General features: G+C 39.2%; 1 protein-coding gene across 23 annotated transcripts in view; it reads right to left on the bottom strand.

Moving 5' to 3' along the window:
* The window catches only part of DMD (dystrophin), a 984,302-nt gene that overhangs the window by 266,052 nt on the left and 691,266 nt on the right, over positions 1 to 26,984 (bottom strand). For all 23 annotated transcript variants that reach the window (XM_083438913.1, XM_083438919.1, XM_083438923.1 and 20 more), the window contains 2 exons: positions 26,374 to 26,482; positions 12,839 to 13,077 (listed from right to left, as the gene is read on the bottom strand). In XM_083438913.1, coding sequence (XP_083295039.1) covers positions 12,839 to 13,077; positions 26,374 to 26,482 — 348 coding nt within the window. The remainder of the gene's footprint in view (positions 1 to 12,838; positions 13,078 to 26,373; positions 26,483 to 26,984) is intronic.

The raw sequence follows: 26,984 nt of genomic DNA, 5'->3' as shown, positions 1-26,984 counted from the left end.
CCACTGATGCCATCAGATGAAAACAAGATGCATCTGTTATTTTGAGAGTAAACTGATGAAGACTGTCTTCCACCCCACGTGCTACTCATCACAGCTGTCTTCAACATATGGTACACAAGCAGGGATGTCTTTTCCATCATCCCATACCCCACCAGACCTGTAGATCTGCATCTTTCCAAAGTTTAGTCACTTAGACACCACCAAGAGTAAGAAGGCAGGCTCCAGCAGTTCATGAGCCTACTGATTCCCACTTCTACTGTATAAGTTATTAATAGTGGTCCATTAGTGTTATCTTACATAACAAATATCTAATTTAAAGGTGCTTGAAGAAAGTACTAAACTGCATTCCAATATAAAATAAAAACTGATTGGAATGATAAAGCGTGTTCTCCTTCATGGAGAGCACGTGTTGCGATGGGGGCCGCCAGGACACTCCAAAGATGGGGGCGGGCTAATTGTTCGTTGGCCACTGATGCGATTGGGGCTTCCCTTGTTGTTGGGAAGAAGTTAATGTTGCCATTTGTTGATTGACAGCCAGAAATGCTAAAACTCCTTGCACGAGGCTAGGGCTTCCTCTTTTCAACCATGCATCGGATTGCCCGTCCCCCCCTCCCTAGAATTAGGGTTGTTCGCTTTGACTTTGCTATGCCTGTCATGGGGTCCTCTGCTCTTGGGGCAGGGGCCTGGTAGGAATTTTGTCCATCTGGCTGATTGGCTGGGGCCATTTGGTTTTTGCCTACTGCGTAGCAAATTGTCACAACTTGTAAGGTTGTGGTTAGGCATTGGTTTATGGTTTGGTTGGTTGAGGGGAAGTGGTTGAGTGCCTGCCCTTGGTAGGTTGAGTGCCTGCCCCTCTAATGCTGCTGCAGCAAGGGATTCCGTTAAAGGAATTGGGGGCTAACTATTGCTTGTCCACTCTGTCAAGGGCGTTCGGGCCATAGCAATGAGCTCCTGGTTGCATTTGGGGTGAGGGCAGCTTCCCTGCTCCGCGTAACCCCCAAGTGTATTCCCCTATTCTGACTTTCGCATTGTGCGGAATGTCAGTCTGTCCCCCATGGTGGGGGCAGATAGTCACAACCAATGCCTAAGCAACCACTCACAAATTTGTATTTCAATACAGTTGTGGCCAAAATTATGCCAAAAATCTTAAACAAAAAATTCTGTGGGATGTGTGAGTTATTGGGGTGGCCCTGGGGACCTCGACACGTAACTTATTGAAAATTGTTTAAAGTTGCATCAGTGGACAGAATTTTTCAGCAAGGAAGTAGAGGTTATTAGTATTCTGATATGCTGGCTGATTATGTAAAGCTGGTACATTATATGTATGCCTTTGTAAAGACTACAATTAAATCTTTAGATTACATCTAAACAATATAAGGAAATGTAGATATACCACACCTACTACATTGCACCTGCATAACAAAAAAATGCATGGTTAAATTGTTAACTAGATTGTTTGTTTTTGTTTTCTTTGCACTGAGCAAAATGTGTTTGAGAGGAAAGAAGCTTCATTTACATATGCAAATTATTTCAGAATTAAATTACAAAATACAGTATTTTACTGATTTCAAGCCATTAAGTTTCTTTTTCATAAGAAACATTTTTTTTTTAGTCAGCACAAAGTTCCATTTCATTAGATACAATTCTCCCTCCAGGAAATCATTATAAATAGAAACTATATCCTTTAACAAAATTGGGAAAAAATGGAGCAATTAGTTATCCAGCAGCAGTACTAAACGAATATGGCTCTGTAAAACAAAAATAGTAACAGGAAACACTTTTCCTCTCTAAGCTTCAGTTAATTCTTACAAGGAAAAAAAAAAATGATTTACAGCTGTATCCACATAACAGCATCTTCAGGCCCTATAAGCTATCTATCTGAAATATCATCTTTCATATTACATAATTCCGAAGCAGCCAAGTTTACTGTCTTCCAATAAAAAGTGGGCACTTGGAAGCCATGCGAGGAAGCAGACTTATTATTCTAATATGACAACCAGGCTGCCTGTAGGTGGTTTTGATGGGGATGTGCATCCAAAGCGTCACTTCAGAGAACAGTTCATTTTTGGAATTCAAATGGGGGTTGATGCTGTGGAACGATGAGATTCTATTAAGCAGAAAGAACCTTGTGGGTGCTTTTACAATGGTAAGTAGATCATGATATTACCTCTGTCTCAGATAGATTGAGAAAGCCCTCTGCTTCTGTGCAAATGTATGTGACAGGCTGCAGAATCAAGAGGCCACCATGTCACATGTTATCACCTCATGGACACTGGCTGGCTGCTGGACTTCTAGATGTGCTGGAGAACTCTGATCCTTATGTAATCAGAAGTTACATGCTTAGTGAAAACTAAACAGACTGACCGTTAAATGACCTATCTTCTGTCTTGATATTGATGACGGCAGAGAGAAAGAACTGTGCAGTTCCTTGATACATAGCATGGCAGCTCGCTGGGTCTTGGTTCAGAGCTTTTGAACTGAAGACATGGCGACGGTAGGGCAAAGAAGGTGCCTTTTCCAGCTGCCTTACAGACTGCATGACCCATGCTGCTTCCACAACATTTATTAGTTGTGGATTGTACCTTCCTAGAGGTACGGTATTATTTTTATTATTTATTAAATAACAGCTACAAAAGAGAGGGCCTTTTCTGTGATGGCACACCCACTCTGGAATGTGCTGACATGATGATCATATTGTGCAGCATGTTGAAATATTTTTTTATTTGCCCAGGTGTTTTAAGTAGTCGTGCATTATAGTTTTAAAGTTTTATTTTGCTAATTTATTATGAATGTCAATGTTTTATTGCTTCGTTTTGTTTTGTTGTATTTGGCATGACAGATTTATTCATGCCCATTTAACATTGCCTTGGATGTGTTTGGATGAATTGTGCCGTACACATATTTTTTAAATAAATGGGCAGAAATGTGCAACTAGTTTGGAATGAAATCTTTTGCATATGTGGTCTGCAGTTATTAGATATGACCTGCTTCCACCACAACCCCTGGGGGTTAATTTCAGAAATTGTCCACCTTTCCACAAAAATACTTCTAGTAAAGTTTTCAAATCCTACACAAACAATATATAAAAACAGAAATGATAAAATTGTCAGCAGATGCACCAATCTTATTACAGCAATTTTGAATGAACGTAACAGCCCTGCTGGATCAAACCAAAGTTCAGCATCCTGTTCTCACAGTGGATAAGATGCTTATGGAAGCCGGAATGCAGCACATGATCTCCACAGCATGATCTTCCCTCTCAGGTACCACAGTGACTAGTATTCAGAGGTATACCACTCCTAATACTGAAGGTAATACACAGTCACTACTAGCCATTTATAGCCCGATCCTCCATGTTTTTACCTAGCAACAGAAAAGCAAGGAAGTGGCTTCGCATATCTGGAATTCCAGAACACAGAACTTACTCTGTTTCTCTTTCAATATCACAAGAAAAACAGAATGCAGAGCAAGGCATCTCCCCTTGATCTGAGGGAGATAATACACAGGATATCGCAATCCCAATGTATGCAGGACACATTTATCTGGGTATAAAAGCAATGGAGATGCACCATAAAACTGAGATAACTTATCCAAATGCCAATAAAATTGTTACAGGGGCAGTTTAATAGGAAGAACAAATGAGAGGTTTTTCAGTGTAAATTTAAAAGCATGAGGCTTAAGGAAAGCAACTTGGCGGAGGACTCAAACTGAAAACTGTTTCCTATATGCCTAATGAAGAATGAACTCACTTGAAAAACATCAGAGAGTGGAAAGGCAGGTAAGGAACTGTGTGATTTTTGTGATGGCAACAATATGCCACTATAATGTATCCCAGATTGGAGGAATTTTATATTTCCTGAAAAAAAAAAAAGGATATTCCACAAAGTCCATATGAGGAAATAGGTGAGGCTGACGTTAATTACAGGAAATATTGTGGATAAATCATTGAACTAAATCTATGTTTTCTAGCAAGCCAGATTCTCCGCAATCCAGTGTACTCCATTAAAGTGAGCCTGATCTCTTTTATATAATTATATAGTTCTAAAAAGGTTACTAGGAATCTATTTATTCCACCCCTCCTTACATACTGATGAACCTTATCTCTTTAAGCATTATATGTGATTGTCAGTAGCATCATACTGATTAATCTCAGAAGTCACCTTCAGCACTATCTAGTCAAACACAAACACAGAGCAGAAGGAGACTAGAAAGGAAAAGGGTAATGTTCACACTATTTGTGAGCATATGGTAAAATGTCAACTAATGGGGTCAGGTTGACAGCAGCTTACCCGTTGGAAATCAGATGTCATGATAGATTCTGCTAGCTGAGAGAAGATATTAAGAAAATAAGAAGATAAAAATGACATTTCTGACATAATAAAACAATTAAAGGTGAATCAGTCCATGGATAGGGAGCTTCAACTAATAAATTTAAACAAATTCATTGGGGGGGTTGATGTCAAAGCCTAATAAAAATTAAAGTATCATTAATGTTTAAAAATATGAGTGTTATACATAGTTGTGATACTTTGATCATAACAGTTTACTAAACACACCTACAAACATTGCTGGTTATACTTTAAGGAATACATTCCAAAATGTATTCTCAGCATCAATCCATAAAGGTTTTTATATACTTTAATGTAAGCTCCTCAAATAGTGTAGCATGTATTGAGGGGAAGCATGTACACGTCTTGTTTACTTGTATGCATTTTTAATTTCCAAGGTTGCACAAACATACCATTGCTAACATTATAATCTACAAAGTTGTGGGAAATACACATATCATCTCTCTGTCTCTCTTGACTTCTTCTGTGTCCATATATCCCATGCTCTATTAGCTCTGTACCACTGTGGGAAATGTTAGCACATAATATCATTTCACTCTTGATTGAATCTACCTGAAGGAGTGATTTCCCCTCATATGCTTATGTATCATTTTTCATGTCAGTTCTCCTGCAAATGAACCCCAGGTATTGTTTGGAGACATATATCTGATTAACAAGTGGAAATTGAGATAACTCCATTCTCTTGGGTTTTAACAGAACCTAATTTTGCTTCTAATTCTTATTAATTAAAATAATATTGCCATAATATTTATGTTGCTTCTTCTAGTGTTTTGGCAGATTTTTTAAAAACAAAAGCATCAAGAAGCCACTGTTGTGCTTTAAACCTCACTTACTGGCTGCCACAGCACTGAGCTGCCAATATGCACAGCATCATGCTCATCAGCCTGTAACTGGCACAAATGTTTGCGCCTCGAGGCCCCCAATCCCTTCCCCAAAATAACTGCACACTGACACATAATTTTGGTTTAAGTTAATGGGCAAAATTTAGGCCACAACTTTATTGATTACAGTGGTATTGGCCTTGGCAACAGACTATAACTGACTCCTGCCTCTCTGGCTGGTAGTCTGAAGGGTAAACACCAAACGAGGGAGCAACATTAATGAAGATCAACCGAAGATCACCCCGGGGTTCCTGTGGTCCTGGCATGGCCCCAGCCCCTCAAGCGGACTTCAGGTGAGATCCAGGACCCCCAGATTCCTTTACCGGAATACCCTATTCCTGGAGGGGCAGGTGATGGCCGCACCTCCCCTCCCCCAAATTTCAATAAGCCAATTACCTAACCACCAAACCTTACAAAGTTGTGACAATTGCTGGGGGGGGGGGGGTAGGCGAAAACCAAGTGGCTACTGCCAATTTGCCAAACAGAAAAATTCCTACCCGGTCCCTATTCCAACCAATGTCCAAAGCAAGGCCAAAGCAGCACAACCTACACAAAGGGACGGGAGGGTGGGTGTTCGGCAGCATAAAGCTGCTGCTTTATAGCCCCCAATGATCGCGCAGCTTGCCACGATTGGCCCAAAAGGCCTGATACGATCAAGGAGGGCCAATGGAGAGGGCTGTAACACACCCAGCAATCCTAACCGGGTGTGGGGGTGTCTCAGGGTCCCGAGCGCAACCAGGACCCTCCCTAAAGAGGATCCCATTTCTTGCACTACATCTATAAGCTTTACCCATTGAGAAATCTTGCTCAGAAAAAACAGTTCAAGCAAAGCTAGTAAGAAAGGAATGGCTGCAAGAACAGATAAAAATCCAACAGAACTCATGGTCAGGGAAATAAACTGACAAAGGGATTGCTTACTTGCTAATTATTTAAATTGTGGGCTGGGAGCACCACAACTGTGAGGTAAAATGGAAGGCAAGAGGTGAGCGTTTTGGCATCATGCAAGGCGATGTTGAAATCTGAGACCCTAAGGTCCACCACTGTCCTCTATCTACAGCATGTAGTCTCCACTGCACTGGCTCTCTAATAAAGCCAGCGTCACATTTCAAGGACTTTGTCTTTCAATATCAGAAAAGCTTGGAGTCTAACTACGCCACAGCACTGAACTTTAAAAGCACACTCCTCTAAGGTGGGCGGTATCGCAACTAGGCCTCGGTCACACCAGTGATCAGGCAACTAGCTGTGAAGCCGGCCAATGTCAGCGGCTAAAATGTGGATGTTCCCCAGGAAGTGGGCCCAACTGGCCAATGAGTGCTGCTTGGGCTCGTTCCCAGGGGGATAAAGTGCCACCCACCTAGACTCTCCTCTTCAACCACCTTGTTTCGCCAGATATCCCTCCCTCTATATTGGTTTTTGCTTACACTACGACCTCAATATGGACATTGTTGGCAGCTAAATTCGGGGCTGGGCAGGATTTTTTTCCACTTGGCCATTTGATTTTTGCCTACCTCATAGCAACCGTCACAACTTTGTGACGTTAGGCATTGGGTAGGTCTTCATCTTGGCTGGAGGGGAGGTTGCAGCCTCTGCCTGCCCCTTCTTGGGTAAGGGTACCCTATTAAAAGGATCCAGGAGAAGTTACTTCTGTCTGATGCCCAGGTGAGGCACTCCTTAAACAGGGAGGGACACATCGGGGTTACCCCTGTTTGATGTAGGTCATAGCCCCCCTCCCCCCCCGTTGGGTTTACTTTTAGATGCGCTCCCATCAGGTGGGCTGGAGTGGTATAACGTGGCTCTACCCAAACTATTCACATCTGTAACCAATAAAAGTTGAGACTCCAAATACTATATGCTGCGGTCTTGTCTGGTTATTTTCTTCCTGGAAACTGCAGGGTCATGGGGTCTTGGCATGCAATAGTTTAATCCCTGCATACTAACCAAAATATGAAACCAACATAGAAGTAAGACTGAACTCAAAACCCCACCCACCTGTTCTTTCCTTCTCTTTAGCATAAGAGCAACCCTGATAAATGGTAACATAAGCTGCTATCCTCATGATCATAATGAAGTTGCTTTATAAGCACATTTGAAAAAACCTATTTACAACAAACACAATAAATAAAAACCTTTAAAAGTATATATAAATAAAAGACAGGTATAGCAGACTCTGCCCCACCAAAAGAGGTCACTATAGGGGGTTACATGAATTATGTTGGGGAATGGTGGTGCGGACAGCAAAGGGGGGGGGGATGGAATTTTTTTTAGAGTAACAAAAAGTAAATAAAAATTAGTTAAAATATATTTAAGACAGTAGTATGGGGGGATCAGAACAAAATGGTTATTTCTTTGGTCTTATCCATAAGGCAGCAATTATAATTTTGATTGAGGGAAAGTTTAGGAGGCTAGTAACTTCATCAGTGCTGTTGCCAGTACTACCATTTAGCATTACATAGAAGGTACTAGCATTATTTGTCTCTTGTAATTAGGGGGGAATCAGAAAAGGTGCTAGGCTGATTTTGAAAGGTATAAAAGGGAATTGTAAGCTCTCAGCAATTATTCTGAGATATGGTCCTTTATGTTTTACACTTATTGCACCTAGTGCATTTTTATATGGAATGGGAACAGGCGTGAAGCAGCAAACTAGATCAAAGGGCATTTCTGATTATGTTTCTGACAGATTTTTAAAGTGATTTTATAGAAGCTGACATCAGAGAAAAGCTTAGCATCCATGCTTCACAAAACTGGATTATTTATACCTTTGTTATAAGGCAATCTTTTGTGGTGAGAAAAGGGTAAATTTTAAACAATTTTCTCTTCTGTTCTCTCCTGAGTAAAGAAACAGTTCATCTATGTTTTCACCTTGGGGGTTCTCCTAGGTTTATTATCTGTTCCTAGTTGGGGATTTAGAAATAATCTTGCCTCAGAAAACAGATAACAAAGATCCAATTTTCTCCTATTTAGACAGATTTTAAATAAATTTCTGCAAGCAATATATTATTTCAAAATCCCAAGCCTTTGGTCTGCATAAATGTAAGCTGATGGTGCCATGTACATGCTTTTATTGTAAATATTGAATTATATATAAATAAAATATTTCAGCGTGGTAAAATAAATCACACGTTTAGACAATACCTGATAAATGGGAAAACCTAAGTAAGCATTCTTTGTTAAAACATGAAAAGGGAAAGCAAAATCTGGATTTGAATTCTGTCATCTACAGATGAAAGATGGAAAAGACAGCCTAAACATAATGAGCATACTTAAGACCTTTTCGAACAAGGTGTAAGCAGCTCATCATTTATGCAGTTCTCACAGAAGTCCCTTATCAACAACAGATCCATGTGCCACACATAGGGCACTTTGATAAAAGACGTAGAATCAATTAGGAAATAAATCATTCTCCCATGTTCCTAAATTCTGTTTACCGCTTTTCAGTTGCACCACGGCACCATCCAACTGCCTCCCTGCCAGGTCCTCAGCCATCAGGAGATGCAACAGTCTCTCCCGCCTGCCAGGGCAACAGTTGGATTGGTCCAGTTGCCAAATTAGCCAACGGCAGCCAGACCAGGGGGTGAACACATTCTGGACACAGGCCTGACCAGGTCCCCCAGGACTCCCCCAGAATATAAAAGGAATGCCCCATCTAGTATTCTGGTTGCCTTTGGATCTCCCTCCCACCCTCCCTTCAGCTACGCTGTTTCCTATCCATCACAGAAGTAGGACTGCTTTCCTGACCTTACTATGGATTAAGATTAGTCACCACATCCGGGGCTGGGGAGGAATTTGTCCTTCAGGTTCATTGGCTGACACTGGGGTTTGTGCCTAGCCCATAGCAATCAGCACAACTCCGGTGGGGACAGTGTTGGGTAAAAGCCTTAGTCATGGTTGGAGGGAGGTTGTATGCCTTGCCTGCCCCTCCAAGGGTTGGGGTACCCCATTAAAGACTTCTTGCTCCTACTGAACTACTGCTCCTTACTCACCCAACCACCTTTCCACGATGCCTGCTGGAATCTAGCTAGACCTGACTTTGTTTCAATCCAACTCAGAGGAAGCTCTGAGTTGGATGAAGTTCACACGTGACCCAAATTTGTTTCTGAAGCTACTGTAGGCAGCTTCAACCTGAGTCTCTTTCATGAAACAGCTCTCCTTAATCTGCTATTCCCCTGAGAGGAAAGGTTCTATTGGCAACAATGGTAGCTTCCCAGCTAGAGCTAAGAGTAGCTCATGGAGGTGATTTTAATCAGGGATGTCATGTTAAGGGAAAATGTTAAAAGTCCCTTTCTGCTTTTTTTTTTTTTTTAAATACTCCATGCAAAATAACTTTCTCTTCTAAAACTGCTTCATCAAAAACAAAAAAAGTTAATTCATACTTCCCCATTGCAGTAATCTTATTTTCCTGGAAACATGTCTTTTTCCTGAGAATATGTTTCTCCTGTAACCCCCGAAACATCTTAGAAAATGAACAAGCATTTAATTTGGTCCTTATAGTTTTGATTTGCATTCTATGATTACAATTGGACTACAATTTTCTGCTTTGCACATTACATGGGAAAATAAGCTATTCAATTACTTTTTTATAATTATGGAACAGAAAGAAAACTAAGAAATGCATATGCTGCAGAGATAGCATACGTTCTGCAAGCAAGCAAGAACAAAATAAAACTTTTTTACTTTGTTAGATTATTAAAACTATAGCAATCCACCCACAAATTTTATTGTTTCTGATGAACAGTTTATCTCCAATTCAACAAAACAAATTGTTCAAAACAAAATCTGCAGAAACCATTTTTTTGTGGCGGTGGAGAGTGTTGTTATGGTTCTGACATGGTGAGGTATGTTAAACTTTTTGCTCTGCAGAAAAATGCAGAAGACCAGAAGTCATTTATCTGAATGTCCCAAGAGCATCACTGTGCAATGATGCCTGCTCCTCAAGTACCTTGAGAATTTTTAGTTTTGTTTGATCTCTTAGTTCCTAGGGTTTATAAGTTCTAGAAGTGCATCCAAGCTAACTCTTCTGTTGCTAAGAACAAATGTTTTCAAACACATAATAAATATAGCTACTTTAGATTTACATATATGAAATGTGAGACTTAAAACCACATGCTGACAACAAGAACAACTCCCTCCCCCCAAATTCTCTACACTTGTCTGCATGTAATAGAAAAAAACACTTTAGCAGTGCACATCTCAGTTGGCAACCTACTCATAATAATTATTTTAAAGAATATCAGTTCTCTAAATGGAGGCTAAGGTAATGCTACATTCACTTACAATGCAGTATTAAGCCATTTGTGTGTAAACAAGCTTGCATAATGGTGGCTTGAAGTTCACTGCATCCCACTCCTGCCCTCATTCCCATTGGGGATGCTGATGTAGCCTAGCCATTAATGTTGTACCTTGCAGGAAACAGTACTCCACAGATTTTCTCTCTACATAAATTATACAAAAAGTAGAAAAAAAGACTTCTCATTTATGCTCAAACTACATGAGGGAGCTAAATCAACCATAACTAAAATGTGGATTTCAGCATATCTAATTCAGAGATGACTTTGTAAGCTCTGAACTCAGAATGTTAGCACTCAAGTTGATTTTAGTTGATTTTATGTCAGTTTTCTTCTTGTACATTGGCAGCAGGCAGAAGTCCAGTGGTACCTCGGGTTACAGATGCTTCAGGTTACATACGCTTCGGGTTACAGACTACGCTAACCCAGAAATAGTACCTCGGGTTAAGAACTTTGCTTCAGGATGAGAACAGAAATCGTGCTCCGGCAGCGTGGCAGCAGCAGGAGGCCCCATTAGCTAAAGTGGTGCTTCAGGTTAAGAACAGTTCCAGGTTAAGAACGGACCTCCGGAACAAATTAAGTACTTAACCCGAGGTACCACTGTAGAAGATTCTGTTCCTTTTAGACCAACACTCACATCACAATATGTTCTACAAAACACAATTGAAGATAAAAAAAAACACTTATGTAGAATGAAGAAGCTCCCTTCTCTCCTGCCAATCTACCCTGATTGTATCCCAGTTCGAGTAGGGGTGAATACTGTAGCATGAAATTATACACCTACAAACCTAGTGTAAGGGCTACATGTGGAGATGAAGGCCCTGAAGACTATGGAGATGCCTGGAAACCTAAAATTATGTTTGTGTGTATGTATTGAGACGAATAATCCTAAGAAGAAGTTTTATGAAGATTTAGAGTAAGAGGCCTGGGTTATGTGACCAGGAGTAAAGGCACTGGACACTGCAAATCCTAGTGAAAATGAAGGTTAATATTAACTGTGGTTAAGAGATCAACCCCAGCCCTGAGACATGCTCATATGCATTTCATATACTTTTTGAAAAGCAACCTGATCAATTTATGCTCTAATTTACTGAGGTCATTTACTGAACATTTACTGAGGTCATGTTCAAAGAAAGGTCCTGTAAGGGATATATATATATCCCCAATCACAAATGGGTAAGGCTTAGTATGATCTTCTGAAATAAGGAGTAAGTGAACTTAATAAAAAATAATAATGGTGAGATAAAGCCACAATCAAGTTATGTATCGTAACATAGGATATGATAGCTCGTGGTCACATGTTTTTCACCTGGACTAAAAAAAAGTTTGCACATTTAGATAATATTTAGCATTTGCATTGTTGCCCTTAGCAGAAAAGAGTCAGTGCTAACATAGAACTATCTATGTAAGGGGGCGGGTCTTAAAGTCTAAGACTCTTACCCAAAGGATCATCATTTTCATACAAGTAAGGTCTAGCTCTTAATTAAAAACATTTCATTGTATATTATCAACTTTCTGATTGATTGTTACACATATACTTTTTTAAAAAAACAACCCATGCCTTAAATAGACTAAATTAGAATTTGCATTTGAAGGAGACAATGTTGTATAACAAAGAGTCTGATGCACTCTTGAAAGGATCAGTGGAATGGAAGTGAAGCACTTAAAGTTTTGCTCATGCAAGCTAGATATTTTATATTGAGCGTTGTTAAATCTAGGAGGCAGGTAATTACTTTCAGGCTATATAATAAACAAATTACTTTTATTGCACCAGAGTTGCTGAAGTTAAAGTTTTGTTTTTGTCCATGCTTCTATATTTCCACATTTTTGTGTGTTTTCAACGATAAGTAGCACTTTAAAAGTTTGCTGACAAAACACTTGCATTAATGAGCTGCTCTTTTCTTTAAGGGGATTGAGAAGCTTTTCGTAATAGCATGACAGCAGGATACAAACCTCTCAGAAAGTTCTTAGAGAAATATTCTAACATAAAAAGGTAAAGAGATGTTGGTTTATTCTGCTTGCATCATGTAATACTCAACCTATTTACTGACTTCTGAGAAAGTAGTATATTGATGTCTAAATATCAAAGTAACTGGTTCGCTGTAAAGGCAATATATAACTTTTACCTTTATTTTCACTCTGCAAATCTTAATAATTGTCATATACATTTGAAAACTGGTATAAAGCAGAACAGATTCGCATTTAAAATTAATTTGCTGAAGAATATGTGTGCAATGTATACTAATATACTTCCTGTTTAAATTGTTCCATTTGTAGCAGCTATTTCTGTCAGGCATAAAATTCAGTATGTAGATATTTCACATACCTTTTGTTTGATGATCATGTCATTGATTTCATCAAGATCGCCTACAGTCACTATTTGGGATTTTATCACTCGATCCAATAGAGAAAGCCAGTCAGTGAGGTCTGCCCATGCCTTATTGAATTCAGCCAGGGCTGGCACCTCCAGAAGCAAAGATGATGGCATTTCTTGTTTGGAGATGGTAGTTTCCTTGGTTACCAGAGTTTGCGTTACCACAGTAACAGTTTGGCCAGGAGAAGTTACTGAAAGGGAAGAAAAATGCAGTGACATTGAATAAAAAAGCTAAGATCAATAATTTAATTTACTGACATAGTTATTCACTATTAGCAAATTCACGTGATGTCTACGTTAACCGTGGACACCAAGGGTATTCTCTTTCCTTTAAAGTCATTGATATGTATTTATCTGTTGTTGTTTTTAATGTAAAATATTTGGAAGCCACCTGCAAGGATAAAAACCTTTCCAAGGCAGCTTACAGAACAAAAGAGTAAAATACAACCAATACAACAACAACAAAATCATTAATAAAAACCAGCAACAGCATCAAAGCAAACATCAAAGGAGTGTGGTGGAGTCTCCTTCTTTGGAGGTCTTTAAGCAGAGGCTTGACAACCATATGTCAGGAGTGCTCTGATGGTGTTTCCTGCTTGGCAGGGGGTTGGACTCGATGGCGCTTGTGGTCTCTTCCAATTCTATGATTCTATGATTCTATGATCCAATCCAACAAATTAAAATACAGCTCAGGGAAAAGCAAGCAAGAATAGGTGGGCTTTTAGGGGTTTCCTAACATCCTGTAATGATGTGTCTTTTTGGACCCCAGCTAGTAATGAGCTCTGTTTATGATGTTAAAATGCAGGCAGGGTGAAGGCAGTTCTTTAAAAAACTTGTACCCAAACCGTTTAGGGCAAAAGTGGGTAACCTTTTGCAGCCCCAGTGCCACATTCATTTTGAGTAACCCTTTGGGGGTCATGGGCAGGGCCTGGGCTAAAAGTGGAAGTTTAAGGACTATAAATTTGATCTGACTTGATAGCCTCACCCCTTACTAAGGGTACCTAAAATCCACACTAATTAGCTGCTAGTAAGCAATGACTCCTAGGCTGTTAGCCATGGATTGCAAGTCTCATGTTACACACAAAAGTATGCAGGAAACAACCACTGGCATGTTACCTTGCTGCAAAGAAGCAATGGAAGGATATACTTTGGAGTGTGAAAATGGTGCGGTTCTTCAGCCCTTCCACAACCCATGATACAGCATTTTTATTTTGCATTTTGGGTGTTTGTACACTATCTTACAGATATCGTGAAAATATTGTAACTAATGTTGGTGCGGGGGCTGAAGCTTGCGTAAGCCACCTTGTGAGTTCCTGACAAAGGTGATATTTGAATGTATCAACACTTCACTCAGAGTAATTCTCATGGAAACAAATGAAACATCAGACAGAATAAACACCATGGTGAATCTGCAGAAGGACAACTGGACACCTTCATCTGCCTCAGCTGCAACAAAACATATACAGAATCTCCCATATCAGTCTCTACAGCCACAGCAGATGCTGTATTCTTCCAATAGATTTACTTCACCTCCAAAGACGAAGTAAACTCCACTACTGTCTCCCAAAACAGATGGATGCCAACCACCAGCTACAAGGTAACTATGTGCAAACTAAAATTTATTTTAGCTGCCTATAATGAAATTTCTATTTTTTCCAGCTAAATGTAATCTCTATATGCTAAGTGCTACATTTCCTCCTTAAATACATACTGGATTCAAGACTTGGTAGAAAAAACAATAAAAACCAAGTTCAAAAAAAACAACCTTGGAACTACTGGCTGCATATTAATCGACCAGATGTGGAGCAACAAAACCAGCTACATTAGGACACAACGGTTTGCTAATGTCTCCATGGCAACCTTTCCTGTTATCTTAGAAGAAAGCATCATAAGTTATCCTGCCATGAGCAAATGGTAAGCTGAAAAGATGCTCCTGTTGATCCTTTCCCAACTTTTTGAGGTAGCTGCTACGAGCAGACACAAAGCATCTAGGATATAATTCAACAATTAATGTACTAGATGTGCATAGCTAAGAAACAATTTGCATAATAGGTTGCAGGGAGTAAATGTTATTTATATGCACCAGTCTAAACACATAGAATATCTGTGTAAATAACCCCACAAAAATTACTATTCTGCAAGATTATTTATTAGCCTGCTTAGATGCTACCAGAGCTTGCATTTCCTTACATAGTGAGTTTAATCCATTTCTTCTTAGCCACAAAGGATATACAGATGACTAGTCTCTTAGTAGTGTAATAATAAAATTTGCCTTCTATAAAGTGAAGGGGAAAGAAATGACTGGTCCCTCCACAAGGTTGTCCACATGGAAGTTCTGGTTGTCTACGAGTTCCAGGCAAATGGTTAAATACAGAGTGGGGAAAGAATGCTTGCAACCCAGTACAGTGGTGCCTCTGGTTAGGAACTTAATTCATTCCGGAGGTCCGTTCATAACCTGAAACCGTTCTTAACCTGAGGTACCACTTTAGCTAATGGGGCCTCCCACTGCCACTGTGCGATTTCTGTTCTTGTAAAGTTCTTAACCCAAGGTACTACTTCCGGGTTAGCGGACTTTGTGGCCCGAAGTGTTTGTAACCCGATGTGTTTGTAACCCGAGGTACCACTGTATTATCTCCCCAAAGGTGTACGAAACATTGACATACAAATATTCTGCATGTATAGACCAACACATGCAGCGGGAAAATGTGCAGATTTATCCTGTGCCTACAAAAGAGAGGGTTTTTTTGGTAACAGCCACAAACAATGAATATCAGCTGTTTTCCTTCATGAAAAATGGTGCACTTACATAATGAGCATAACTATGGAATCAAATGTCACGGATTTCAGCTTTGCCAACTTGCACAGCCTTTAAAGAATATTTTGAATCTCCAAAGATCGCAGTAATACATTGAAATTGATGTGCTTATATATAATATACAGCTCACATTTTCAGAAAACTAGGCAGAAAGTAAAAGAAAGGAATATGTGAACCATATATGTTAGATTGAATTCACCAGTTTGTTGTGTCCTGAAGAACTGGCTCAAAATATTTTGCTACATGAGACAAGGAACAAGGTGACACCCCTTTCCATTCTAAACTGGGTTGGAAAGCTGATTCTTACTTCAATACAGTGGTACCTCGGTTTAAGAACAGTCCGATTTAAGAACTATTCGGTTTACAAACTCCGCAAAACAGGAAGTAGTGTCCCAATTTGTGAACTTTACCTCAGTCTAAGAACGGAATCCAAACGGTGGAAGGGCACCAGCGGCAGTAGGCCTCATTAGGGAAAGCACGCCTCAGTTTAAGAACCGTTTCCGTTTAAGAATGGACTTCTGGAACGGATTAAGTTCATAAACCGAGGTACCACTGTACTGGCAATGGAAGAATGACCATCACCACACTGAGTGCATCATCCCAGCTTAAAGGGTGCAAAGCTATTCTCTTCTGTTATTGAACAGGAAGGAATGACAGGGAGGGGCTACCATTGCTGCTCACCCACATACACACACTCCAGCCGCCTCAATTTGGCTAATGGTAGTGGCTGCCCTGATGACCTGCCTTTTGAATGAAGCAGTTTATTTTACTAGAAATATACAAGAGAAAACATAGTCTTAATATAGCATATCAAAAATAACAACAGTAAGTACTAATAGCCAAACTCAAGTTAGGTTCAGTACATAGCACTTAGGCCAAGGGAAGTTAAATGAAATATCTTGTGCTATTATCCTAAAGCTCCACATAATCCACTTATTAATTCACACACACTTTCACATAAACAGACGTAGGATACAATCACCTTCTAAGCTTCTCTGTTTATTGGCTCTGATTTAATAAAGTTAAACTGTATACAACCTGAGCCAATTTTGAAATTCACAAAGTTCAGTCTTCAAAGCACAGCTAGAAAGCAACCCTCACCTACTTTGTTACAGCACACACAAGTCCTCTGAGGACAATATAAGGTTATAAAAATTAAAATGCATATGCAAAATTAGTTAGATATATCTAAACTAAAGCAAACTAAAACAAGCAATTTGAAAACTATTTTCTTTCATTCTCAAACTGTCAGTAGTACCTACTTCTGCTTAAAACAAAAAGAACCAACACAGTGCCTTTTAGAATCTTGATTTTTATATTTTGCCTACAAGGAGTTTACCTGTGGTGAATTTTTGTACCTACTCCTCCCAGAGAAAAAGATAAGATTGTCTGCACAATGACTGCCATTCCTTTCCACAATAGATAATTTTTTCATTTCACACATCAGTTACAATTTATGGTAGCAATTCCAAAATGTCATCTCATTTCATTTACCATCAGATTAGCCACCTTAAAGACAGAGGTTGGATGCTTTGGAATAAAGTCTTATGACTAATATGTTTTATACATTAATGTCAAGGAGTGAGCAACAAGGGGATGGGTAGATTTAGGGTAAGAGTGAATTTGTTTTATCTTGAAATCCAGGGGCAAGGGGGGGAAACATTAATGCTGATTTCTAGGTTTTGATGCTGCATACTTTGCATCAATTACAAATACTTCCTTTTTGTTGTTTAAAAAATCACTTTTGAAAAGTCAGTAGCTTTAATGCTGATTCCATCTAATTTCCTGTTTTTATTTCTCCTCCACCTTAGTGTTTTACTTTTATACAAATCAACACACTTTCCTGATAGAATAGCTCCCAGGTCATCATATCAATTCCTTTCTACCCACATATTTCAAGTTACATTTAACAGCTAGGAAACTCCTTCAGGCCAACAGCAGCTTGCCTGGTGAATGAACAGACAGAGCTTTAGACAAAAGTGCTACAATTGATTATTTTTCATTTAAATATATTTTGTACTTCATCATACATCTTCGCTTAGACAAATAACCTGTCTATTCAAGAAACTACATGAACAGATTATTTTAATGCATTCCAATGTATTGATTAAATTGAATAAGCAAATGATTTTGCCTCTGCATATTTTAAAAGTGAAAAGGTTTATAGTGACTCACAGTTACAATACAAATTTATTTTATATATATATATATATATATATATATATATATATATATATATACTGTGTATATACAATTAGTTAAAAACTCTAAACCAGGAGTAGGTAATCTGGCTGGCTGGGGCAAAACTTTGACAGGTGAGAGGGACCAACCACTGATCCATCATCTGACATCATAATTTTGTCAGGTGTTTGGGAAGCACCATGCAAATTGCTGCACTTTGACGAGTGTCAACCAGCTGATCAAAAGGCGTTAGTGCTTTGAGTAGTGCTTCCCAAACAGCAACATGTTGATGGTTTGGCATTTGGGAAGCAGAGGGGGAATGAATGAGCTCACTGAGTTTAATACTTCCCAGATACACACTGGGAAGGATTAGCAAGTACTTCAGAGTAAGTGCCTTTACATTAGATCCAGGTGTTGCAGTGGATTATCTGAACCTGTGCCTGAGATTTCCCCCCCTTTTTTTAATGAGATGCCTAGAGATGACGTGCTGAAACTTAATTAGGATAATATGGAAATGTTGTGGTGTATGATACAGTCCACCGTGAAAGAGGTAAAGCTCCTGATCTGATGGGACCACACTCACTTCAGGATCACAGCTGGGAATGGTGCTAGCCATGGTTCTGGATGCCCAGAAAAAGCATATTTTTCCAGCTTTGACTGTTAACTGCAGCAGTAGCAGCACCCTCTTTGGGGGAAGGTATTTTGATGTGATGAAAAAGCTCTTTTCATCCATTTTTGAGATCCTAAGTCCAACTTGATCTCCGGTTGCCTCTTCCTAGGAATGCTGCCTTGACAGCATTAAGAACCATGAAACATGAGCAGTCCTTTAAAGACTAGTCTTTCATGATATATCAAATCAGTTAAAATTAATTTTGATGTAAGATTTTTGTATAAATCATTTCTCATCTCTTTATATCCCAAAATAAAACATTTGCAGAAGCTGAAACATCTCTCTTATAGACAACATAATCATGTTAACCTTTCTCTGTTCCAAAGAGAAATGTCTAAAAGATATTTCATCACAGCATGGAAGCTATGGGAATACAGCATTAAATGAGGTCAGTGAAGACTAAGTTTGAGCTGTTATTTTTCATGAACTAGATAATTTAAGCCTTTCGATGTCATTGCAGCGTGAGTAAGATGTAGAGCTTGACAAATTTCCTATGGATAATGTTTAGAACTACATGTGTGGAATTGTTTCATTTTTTAAATATGTTACATTAAAATGCCTGCTCATATACCAAGTAAAACCTTCTCCCACTGCAACCTGAAACTGTTAGGTTGAAGCAAAACATGAGCATGCCAAATTTACCCAATGTGTTCTGCTAGTAAGCAGAGGATTTAGTTTGAACTTGCCTTTCTGGGTCAATGAACGCTGGCTGAGATGCAGTCATGACATATCCAACTGCAGAGATGAAGGTGGAAGATGAATAGGGGTAGCTTCTGACAGCTGTTTCCCAGCACAACACAACTGTTAGCTCCACAGGGATCATTCCTTGTTACAGTAAAGGTGGAAAACTCTAGCCAATTGCAGGTAAGAGCAGAGTTAATGTGGAGGGCTGAGGAGCAGTAAATAACTAAGCCAAAATGGGCTCTCTTAAAAAATAAAATATGTTTAAATAGATGCTTTGATTTATGTCAACAGCTGAATTAATTCATTTTTATGAAAACTGATCACAATTTTTTCCCTATCTATGCTGTCTTCTCAGAATCATAGAACTGTAGCGTTGGAAGGGATCTACCAGAGTCATTTATTCCAACCCCCTGTAATGCAGGAATCTCAAATAAAGCAGACATGACAGGTGACCATCCAAGTTCTGCTTAAAACCTCAATGAAGGAGAGTCCACCTTAAGGAGTCTATTCCACTGTTGATCAGCTATTATTGTTGAAAGTTCTTCCTGATGTTTAGTCAGAATCTCCTTTTTTGTAACTTAAAGCCATTGGTTCAGGTTCTAGTCGCTAGAGCAGGAGAAAACAATCTTGCTCCATCTTCCTTGTGACAGCTCTTTGGATATTTGAAGGGGGATATCATATCTCCTCTAAGACTCCTCTTTACCAGTCTGAACATACCCAGTACTCTCAACAATTCCTCATAAGGCTTGGTTTCCAGACTCTTGATCATCCTGGTCACCATCCTCTGCATATACTCCAGCTTGTCAATATCCTTCTTAAATTGCAGCACCCAGAACTGGACACAGTACTACAGGTGTGGTCTGACCAAGAGAATTAAGGAAAGTACTACGAATTTCCTTAATCCAGACACTATACTTCTGTTGATGCAGCCTAGAATAGCACTAGGTTTTTTGCTGCTGCATCACAGTAAAGTTAAAGGTACCCCTGCCCGTACGGGCCAGTCTTGACAGACTCTAGGGTTGTGCGCTCATCTCACTCTAGAGGCCGGGAGCCAGCGCTGTCCGCAGACACTTCCGGGTCACGTGGCCAGCGTGACAAGCTGCATCTGGCGAGCCAGCGCAGCACATGGAACACCGTTTACCTTCCCACTAGTAAGCGGTCCCTATTTATGTACTTGCACCCGGGGATGCTTTCGAACTGCTAGGTTGGCATCACAGTACTGACTCACAATACTGCATCACAGTATTGACTCCCATTAAGCTTGTGATCTTCTAAGATCCCCTAGAGCTTTTTTGCATGTACTGCTGGCAAACAAGGTGTCCCCCATCTTATATTTTTGCAGCTGGTTAGCTCTGCCGAAGTGAGAACCTTACATTTGTAAGGTAACAAGCTACAGTTCTCAGGATTCTCTATTACCCTTGAAGTGGCATAAAAGTGCTTTCAATGTATGGCATGGATGTGCCTCTTGTCTCTTGAGCAAGGCTTAGATGAACAGAAGGCTCTCTTGTAGTCTTTTCTGTCCAGGAGTTTAGGTAAGGTTAGTCCAGGACCTGAGGATACAATGCTGTCTTGCAGTTTAATAGCCTATGAGATGGGGCAACTGTTCTAAAGGTTCCCAGTTTGACTCCTCAACATCGCCTAACAGATTGCAGTCATCTCTCCTCCTCCCTCAGTTCTTGCTCAGTTAAGGGTGGTGTGAGCCCAGGGACTTCCTTGCTACTAGGATTTATGTGTGCATCACCACCCTCTGGCCACAAAGCTCTAGCAAGTGTAAGGAGGATGTCACGTGAATTGCTCGCAAGCCAGAGAAAGAGATATGATTGCTAAAAATCATTATGGGAAGTTCAAACAGCGCCAACTTCTGCTCCGCATTTTTTAACCCCCCCCCCCGCTCCCAATTGCAGATCCAGCAGTCAAATTATTAGGGGAATTGGAGGATCAGCAAAAACTACTTAGGGAACATATATGGCCCCTCAGGCCATGAGTTAGGCACCCCTGCTATGAAGGTACTGTAAACTTGAATCCCAAGAATCAAATTATGGCGGGTGCGCCGCAAATCAGAAAACCAAGGGCAAGTTCTGCATGTATATTAAGTGATTTGAACAGACCTAGTGAAAGAAGTATGAAGGTGGGTTTTAAAAAGCTAAGCACATTTTTTCTCTTCATTGTTCTCATACCGATTTCAGTTTAGCTGTTATGAGAACAGATAAACTGGCTTAAACACTCTCGCATGCAAACCATCCTTGCATAAAACCATTGTCCATAAACAAGTTGCTGCTGGTTGTGGTCCCGCGTGCATCAAGGGTGCTGGGAAGGAAAGAATACCTACATCCAAAACTCTGGGTCTGCTTTTCACAGAGAAGAATAAAGTAATTTCCCACACTGGAACCATGCTTGTTTCCAGTCTTTTGAACTGCATCTTAAAAGTATGTTTCTGAATACATAAAATGGGCGTGAACTTTAAAAGCGATAATCTCAATTTCAATAGCTGAAAGCTCTGCAAAAGCAATAATAGCTGAATTATCTTGAAAATGCAATACATATTCATGATTAAAATGCTGATGAGAGAAGTTTTAGAGATAAAGGCATTTAGAGATAAATGTTTGGAGATAAAACATTGCAGAAGAACTGGCTTTAAAAACAGTCAGTTGGCTGCTTCATCTCTGATGTCCAAAAATTTCGTATCTGTACCCATTTACAGCTGTGGCTTTAGCAGGCACTGACACTGATTAAGTAGTAGCCTTGACACTGATTAAAGATTATACTTTATCTTTCTAATCTGGAGTCCCATTAATAAAGTTCACACAGCCAGGACATATTACTCTATTCAAAATCTTCCTGAAAGATAAACTGTCTCAAATTCCAGTCTCCTGTAAGTTACTGTTATTGTGGCAGCCCCTGTGAAACTTTCCTGAGGCCATGCTAAAGATGATTGATCAGCTCACCCTGATCTCTCCTCCAAAAGTGACTGCTGCTTGAGAACCTTGTGTCATAGCTCACTGCAAAAATTCATTTTGATATCATTACAAAATAGTCTCTAAAACAATGTCGTGTCTTTCCGATTTTCTAGCTTTATCAGATCTGGACCATTGATTTTGCTTGCACAAGTTACTTGTTAGCATCTAAATAAAGACTGGGTTGTTGTTTTTATTTTGATTATGTATTTTGTGGTTTTATATTTTTATTTTGTTCTGTGAACCGCCCTGAGACCTCTGGGTATAGAATAGGGCGGTATATGAATTCTATAAATATAACAACAACAACAACAACAACAACAACAACAACAATAATGGTAGAAAATATTCAATACAAGCAAACCTCCTATGTATAAAATAAAATGTTGGGGAACTATATTTTTAAATTATAGACTTTTTTTTTAGTCTATTATTGTTAAGAATATTATTTTGCATATGCTATGATAGAGAAATGGAGTCATCCAGAGAACCACACAATTCCTTGCAGCTAAACATCTGGGGGCTGCGTGCCGGTGGTAGGCAGAGTCAGTGCAAAAGTGGGTAGTGATACCCCACAGTCTTTCTCTTTCATACACCCGTTCATGTGGCCGTCTGTCATTAGGCGTGAACCTTCCTGTCGGTCTTACAACGTCATACAGGTGTTCATCTGCTTTCCAAGGTGGCTAACTAGATCTCATCGTGTGAGGTTATTTCGAGATTGGGGCAAAATATGTTCAGACCTGCACACTGAAAAATACTCTTAATACTAGCGAAAGGTCACCAATATTCCTCATATAAAGCATAATTGTGTATCTGTATTGCAGGAATTAATCCCAAGTGTTTGGAGTGCAACAGGATAAGTTAAATACTAAGTGCCAACATACTTTCTTTTGGTTTAAATCAGACTTCCGGCTTACATGTTTTATTTTCGTGTTTATTCACTATGCTAGTACTGTAACAAATCCATGCATTAAGACAGAGACTGAAAGAGAAAATCTTATAAAACACAGAGAATTTCAACCACTAACTAGCGTATTATGCTTTTATTCATGCAATTTTGAAGGCATAGTGTCAGCTTTTTATCCAAGTCCTTTTCATTATTTCTCCCTGTTGGTGTTGAAGCACATGCTGTGAATGACCTCCAGAGATTCCTCAAGCTATATGCAGAGAGTAAATTGAATCTGAAAGCTTTATTAGATGGATTCCAAAAGAGTAGCTGTGTTAGTCTGAACTCTTTGTCTTTTTATTAGGTGAGTTTGTCTTTCATTTTGTGTCCGATGTCAACTGTCTTGAAAATAAAACTTCTCTTGAAACAGGGTCTTGACCTTGAAAATTCTTCAAATCAAACCACTAAATTCAGTTTTGTACTATAATGTATTTGTTAAGCATGTGTGTCATGAAACTTGCCTCCCCAATGAATTATCTGAAAATCTCTCCCCTGGGTTCTTAATTTCCTTAGACGATCTAAAACATTATCAGGACTGCTACACATAGCATGAATTTCCTACACAAATATTACTAAGGATGACTTCCCAGATCCATTTGATTTGAGCTGGTCAGTCATAGGCTATATAGTTTGAAATTCCAGAAAGCGATAAATTCCAATAGTACTGCTGTGCAATGCTCAGCAATTATTTTCCTTTTTGCCATATATATGATACTCCATAGTTATGGTACTTTATGAGTGCCTAATGGCCAGTGTTTCACTGAATGGCTAATGTAAACATGAGGTCATTCATTCAGTTTTGTAAGATTTGAAGACATCTGAAAAGAGGAGGTTGTTATGAAGTCTTACTGCAAGACTCTGACTTAAGTATGTCCTTGGATGTTAACACATGGGCATGTGGAGCGTGATACAAAATCAGTTAACAGACCAAACTTAAATAGGCCTCTGGCAGTAAGGCAGAAAAGAAGGTTTTCAATTGAAAATACTATCCAACTGCATCTGTTTCCTGAGAACTAGAAAGGACAACGATTCTTGCCAGACGACTGTAGACCCCTTCTTCAGTTGTAGACTCCCTCTTTTAGGCCAGGTCCTTAGGTTTTCTGTCCAAATTGTTGAAACTTCAATGCTTCCAGCAGGTGAACATAAACTTCCAAGTATTCCTTGACAAAACCTGCTCCTTATGTCCTAATCTACTTCTTGAATGCATCAAGAGGAACATCTGCCATAAATATTGTTAATTACCGAAAACACTTCCAGAAATGTAATTGGAAAGTTCCTCAGAATGCAATCCTATATATGTTTACTCAGAAGTACATTCTACTATTTAATGAAGATTAATCCCAGATATATGTTTACAGACTACATATATAGACTAGGTAGAAAGTTACTCAAATAAAGCACTGGTGGAATGAAGTTCCACCCATATGACTCTGTTACATATGGGTGCTCACCTGAGTGATTGCATGTATGAAGAAGAGGGACTGTTCATGGTTGCCATCAAAAATATAGCCAGTTTGGACTTGTAACCACCTGGAAAATTGTTTTCTGTGATACAGTTTCCTATGTGGTTCAATAACTTTTAAACATAGCAGGAAAAATATTTTCCTGGAGTTCTGCTTGCACAGTTAAAATTACATGAACCACATAGGGAGCCACTTCTCATAATCAGTTTTCCAAACTGTTTGTATTCTCAGTGTCAAGAAGATCATCAGTGTAATGTAAAATCTATTCTTAAGTTGACACATTAGTTTTCCCAACAATAAAATGAAAGCCTGCCCTGCCTTCATAATTACAGTGTGATTTCTATTACTGATATTCAAGTGGAATCTTTGGTTAGTGAAGTTTACAGAAATTCATATTTTAAATGTCAAACTGCTAGCTGGTACAATTTCCATTGGACAATGATTCTCCAAAATCTCAGACGGAGGTCTTCCTAAAATCCTTTAATTCAAAGTACTGGTGACTGAAATAGGAACCTTGTGCATGTGCTGAGACTTTTGAAATAGCATTCAGCCAGATAAGATTCTCCTAGTGAGAAAAATGGTTTCTGTTTATTATGCTGGAGGGCATGCTACTGCTATGGGACATTAGGAATGGTTGTACTCTCTTTCCATGTATAATAAATCCTTAAACAAATGTGTGAGCAAGGACAATATTAAGCTCAATACCATCAAATTGCCTTTCAATTATAAGCCTCAGACCTAGGAACAGTTATCAAATCTCACTAAAATAAAAGATGCATTCTAAGAAATAAACATGGTTTAGGTTACAAAAGTAGTATCTTAAGGAATATATTAACCCATTATTATTCCAAGAGACACAATGCCTGAATCAGAACATCAATACACAGAAAACCCTATTGACATTTGTTATGATTCAGAAGTAAACAGCAGGGTTTTCCTGGGAGTGCAGCAGGGCAAGTGAACAACCTTTCAGGCCTGTGGTTAGAAAGCATGGGACAAGCAGACGTGTGGATGAGCCCATATGCAAAAAAACAGAATGGAGGTAAAAGCAATCAAGCCATTACTGAACTGCAACATCAAATTGAATGAAAATTTAATTCCCAAATTATCTTTCAACTTTCATCTAGCACATATAACAGGAAGTAGCCTTCTTTTAAAAAAGCTCTTATCCACCACAACCTATAAATCAATTTATGAACTAAATTTAATAATTCCATTACAGTGGTACCTCGGGTTACAAACACTTTGGGTTACAGACTCCGCTAACCCGGAAGTAGTACCTCGGGTTAAGAACTTTGCCCCAGGATGAGAACAGAAATTGCGTGTTGGTGGTGCAGCGGCAGTGGGAGGCCCCATTAGGTAAAGTGGTACCTCAGGTTAAGAACGGACCTCTGGAATGAATTAAGTTCGTAACCAGAGGTACCACTGTACTTTGTCTTAGGGTATATCTGCACCACAGATGAAGTAATACTAATTCAATAGCTATTCTTCCTTCCTAGGAAACAAATGTCAAGTATTTTCAACACCCTCCTCAAAGTATGATTCTAAACATTCTTGGAGGAAAGCCATGACAACTGAACTAGTTTCAAATCACTATGCCTTTGTAGTGTGAATATTACTTCAATAGGCCAATAGAGCAGCCATAGAAAATAATAAATATCAATGTTCTTTGTATGGCTTTCAGCATCAGCTTTCTCACCAGCATTAGAAATATACCTTCATTTTAACATTTACATATAAACTTTGAAGATTACTGAAACATCAAAGTACTTACCAACAGCAGATGATACAATTCCTGAGGGCCCAGACACTGGCTTTCCTTTCAACACTTGTATTAAATGGTTTACTGCTTTCCAGTCAGTATTTAAATCTTCTAATTTTCTCTGAAATGGGAAGACAGATATATTAAACATTTCATAAAGACCTGGGATGAAAGAGTATCTTGTGTACAGCACAGCTTTTTATATTATATGCCATTCTGTTAAAACAGCACATATGATAATGAAGCAGAAAATTGGAAAATTTAAATTTAAAGCATATCTTGACTTGGGAGTAATCTGAACTGATCTGTGCTGGGAAATGGGAGAAGAATCCTGGGCATTATTAAAGCAGGTAGAGGAAGTTCCAATAACATAACATGTAGTTCCCTTGCAGACCAGACATTACTCCAATTGTGTGGTTAGGAACCACTTCTGGTTTAAAAAATAATAAATTGGCAATACTTCAATTGATGTCAATGGAAGTTTCCCCTCAAAAACTAATTGTAGCACAGGAAAGGAGATTTCCATCTTGATCATGGCTGAGGAGGGTATAAATGTTGTAAAGGTAAAGGGACCCCTGACCATTAGGTCCAGTCATGGCTGACTCTGGGGTTGCGGCACTCAA

The sequence above is a fragment of the Podarcis tiliguerta genome (assembly GCF_965153285.1).
Source record: "Podarcis tiliguerta genome assembly, chromosome: 4".
In the NCBI taxonomy this organism is placed as follows: Eukaryota; Metazoa; Chordata; class Lepidosauria; order Squamata; family Lacertidae; genus Podarcis; species Podarcis tiliguerta.
This window is presented reverse-complemented; position numbering and strand designations above follow the sequence as displayed.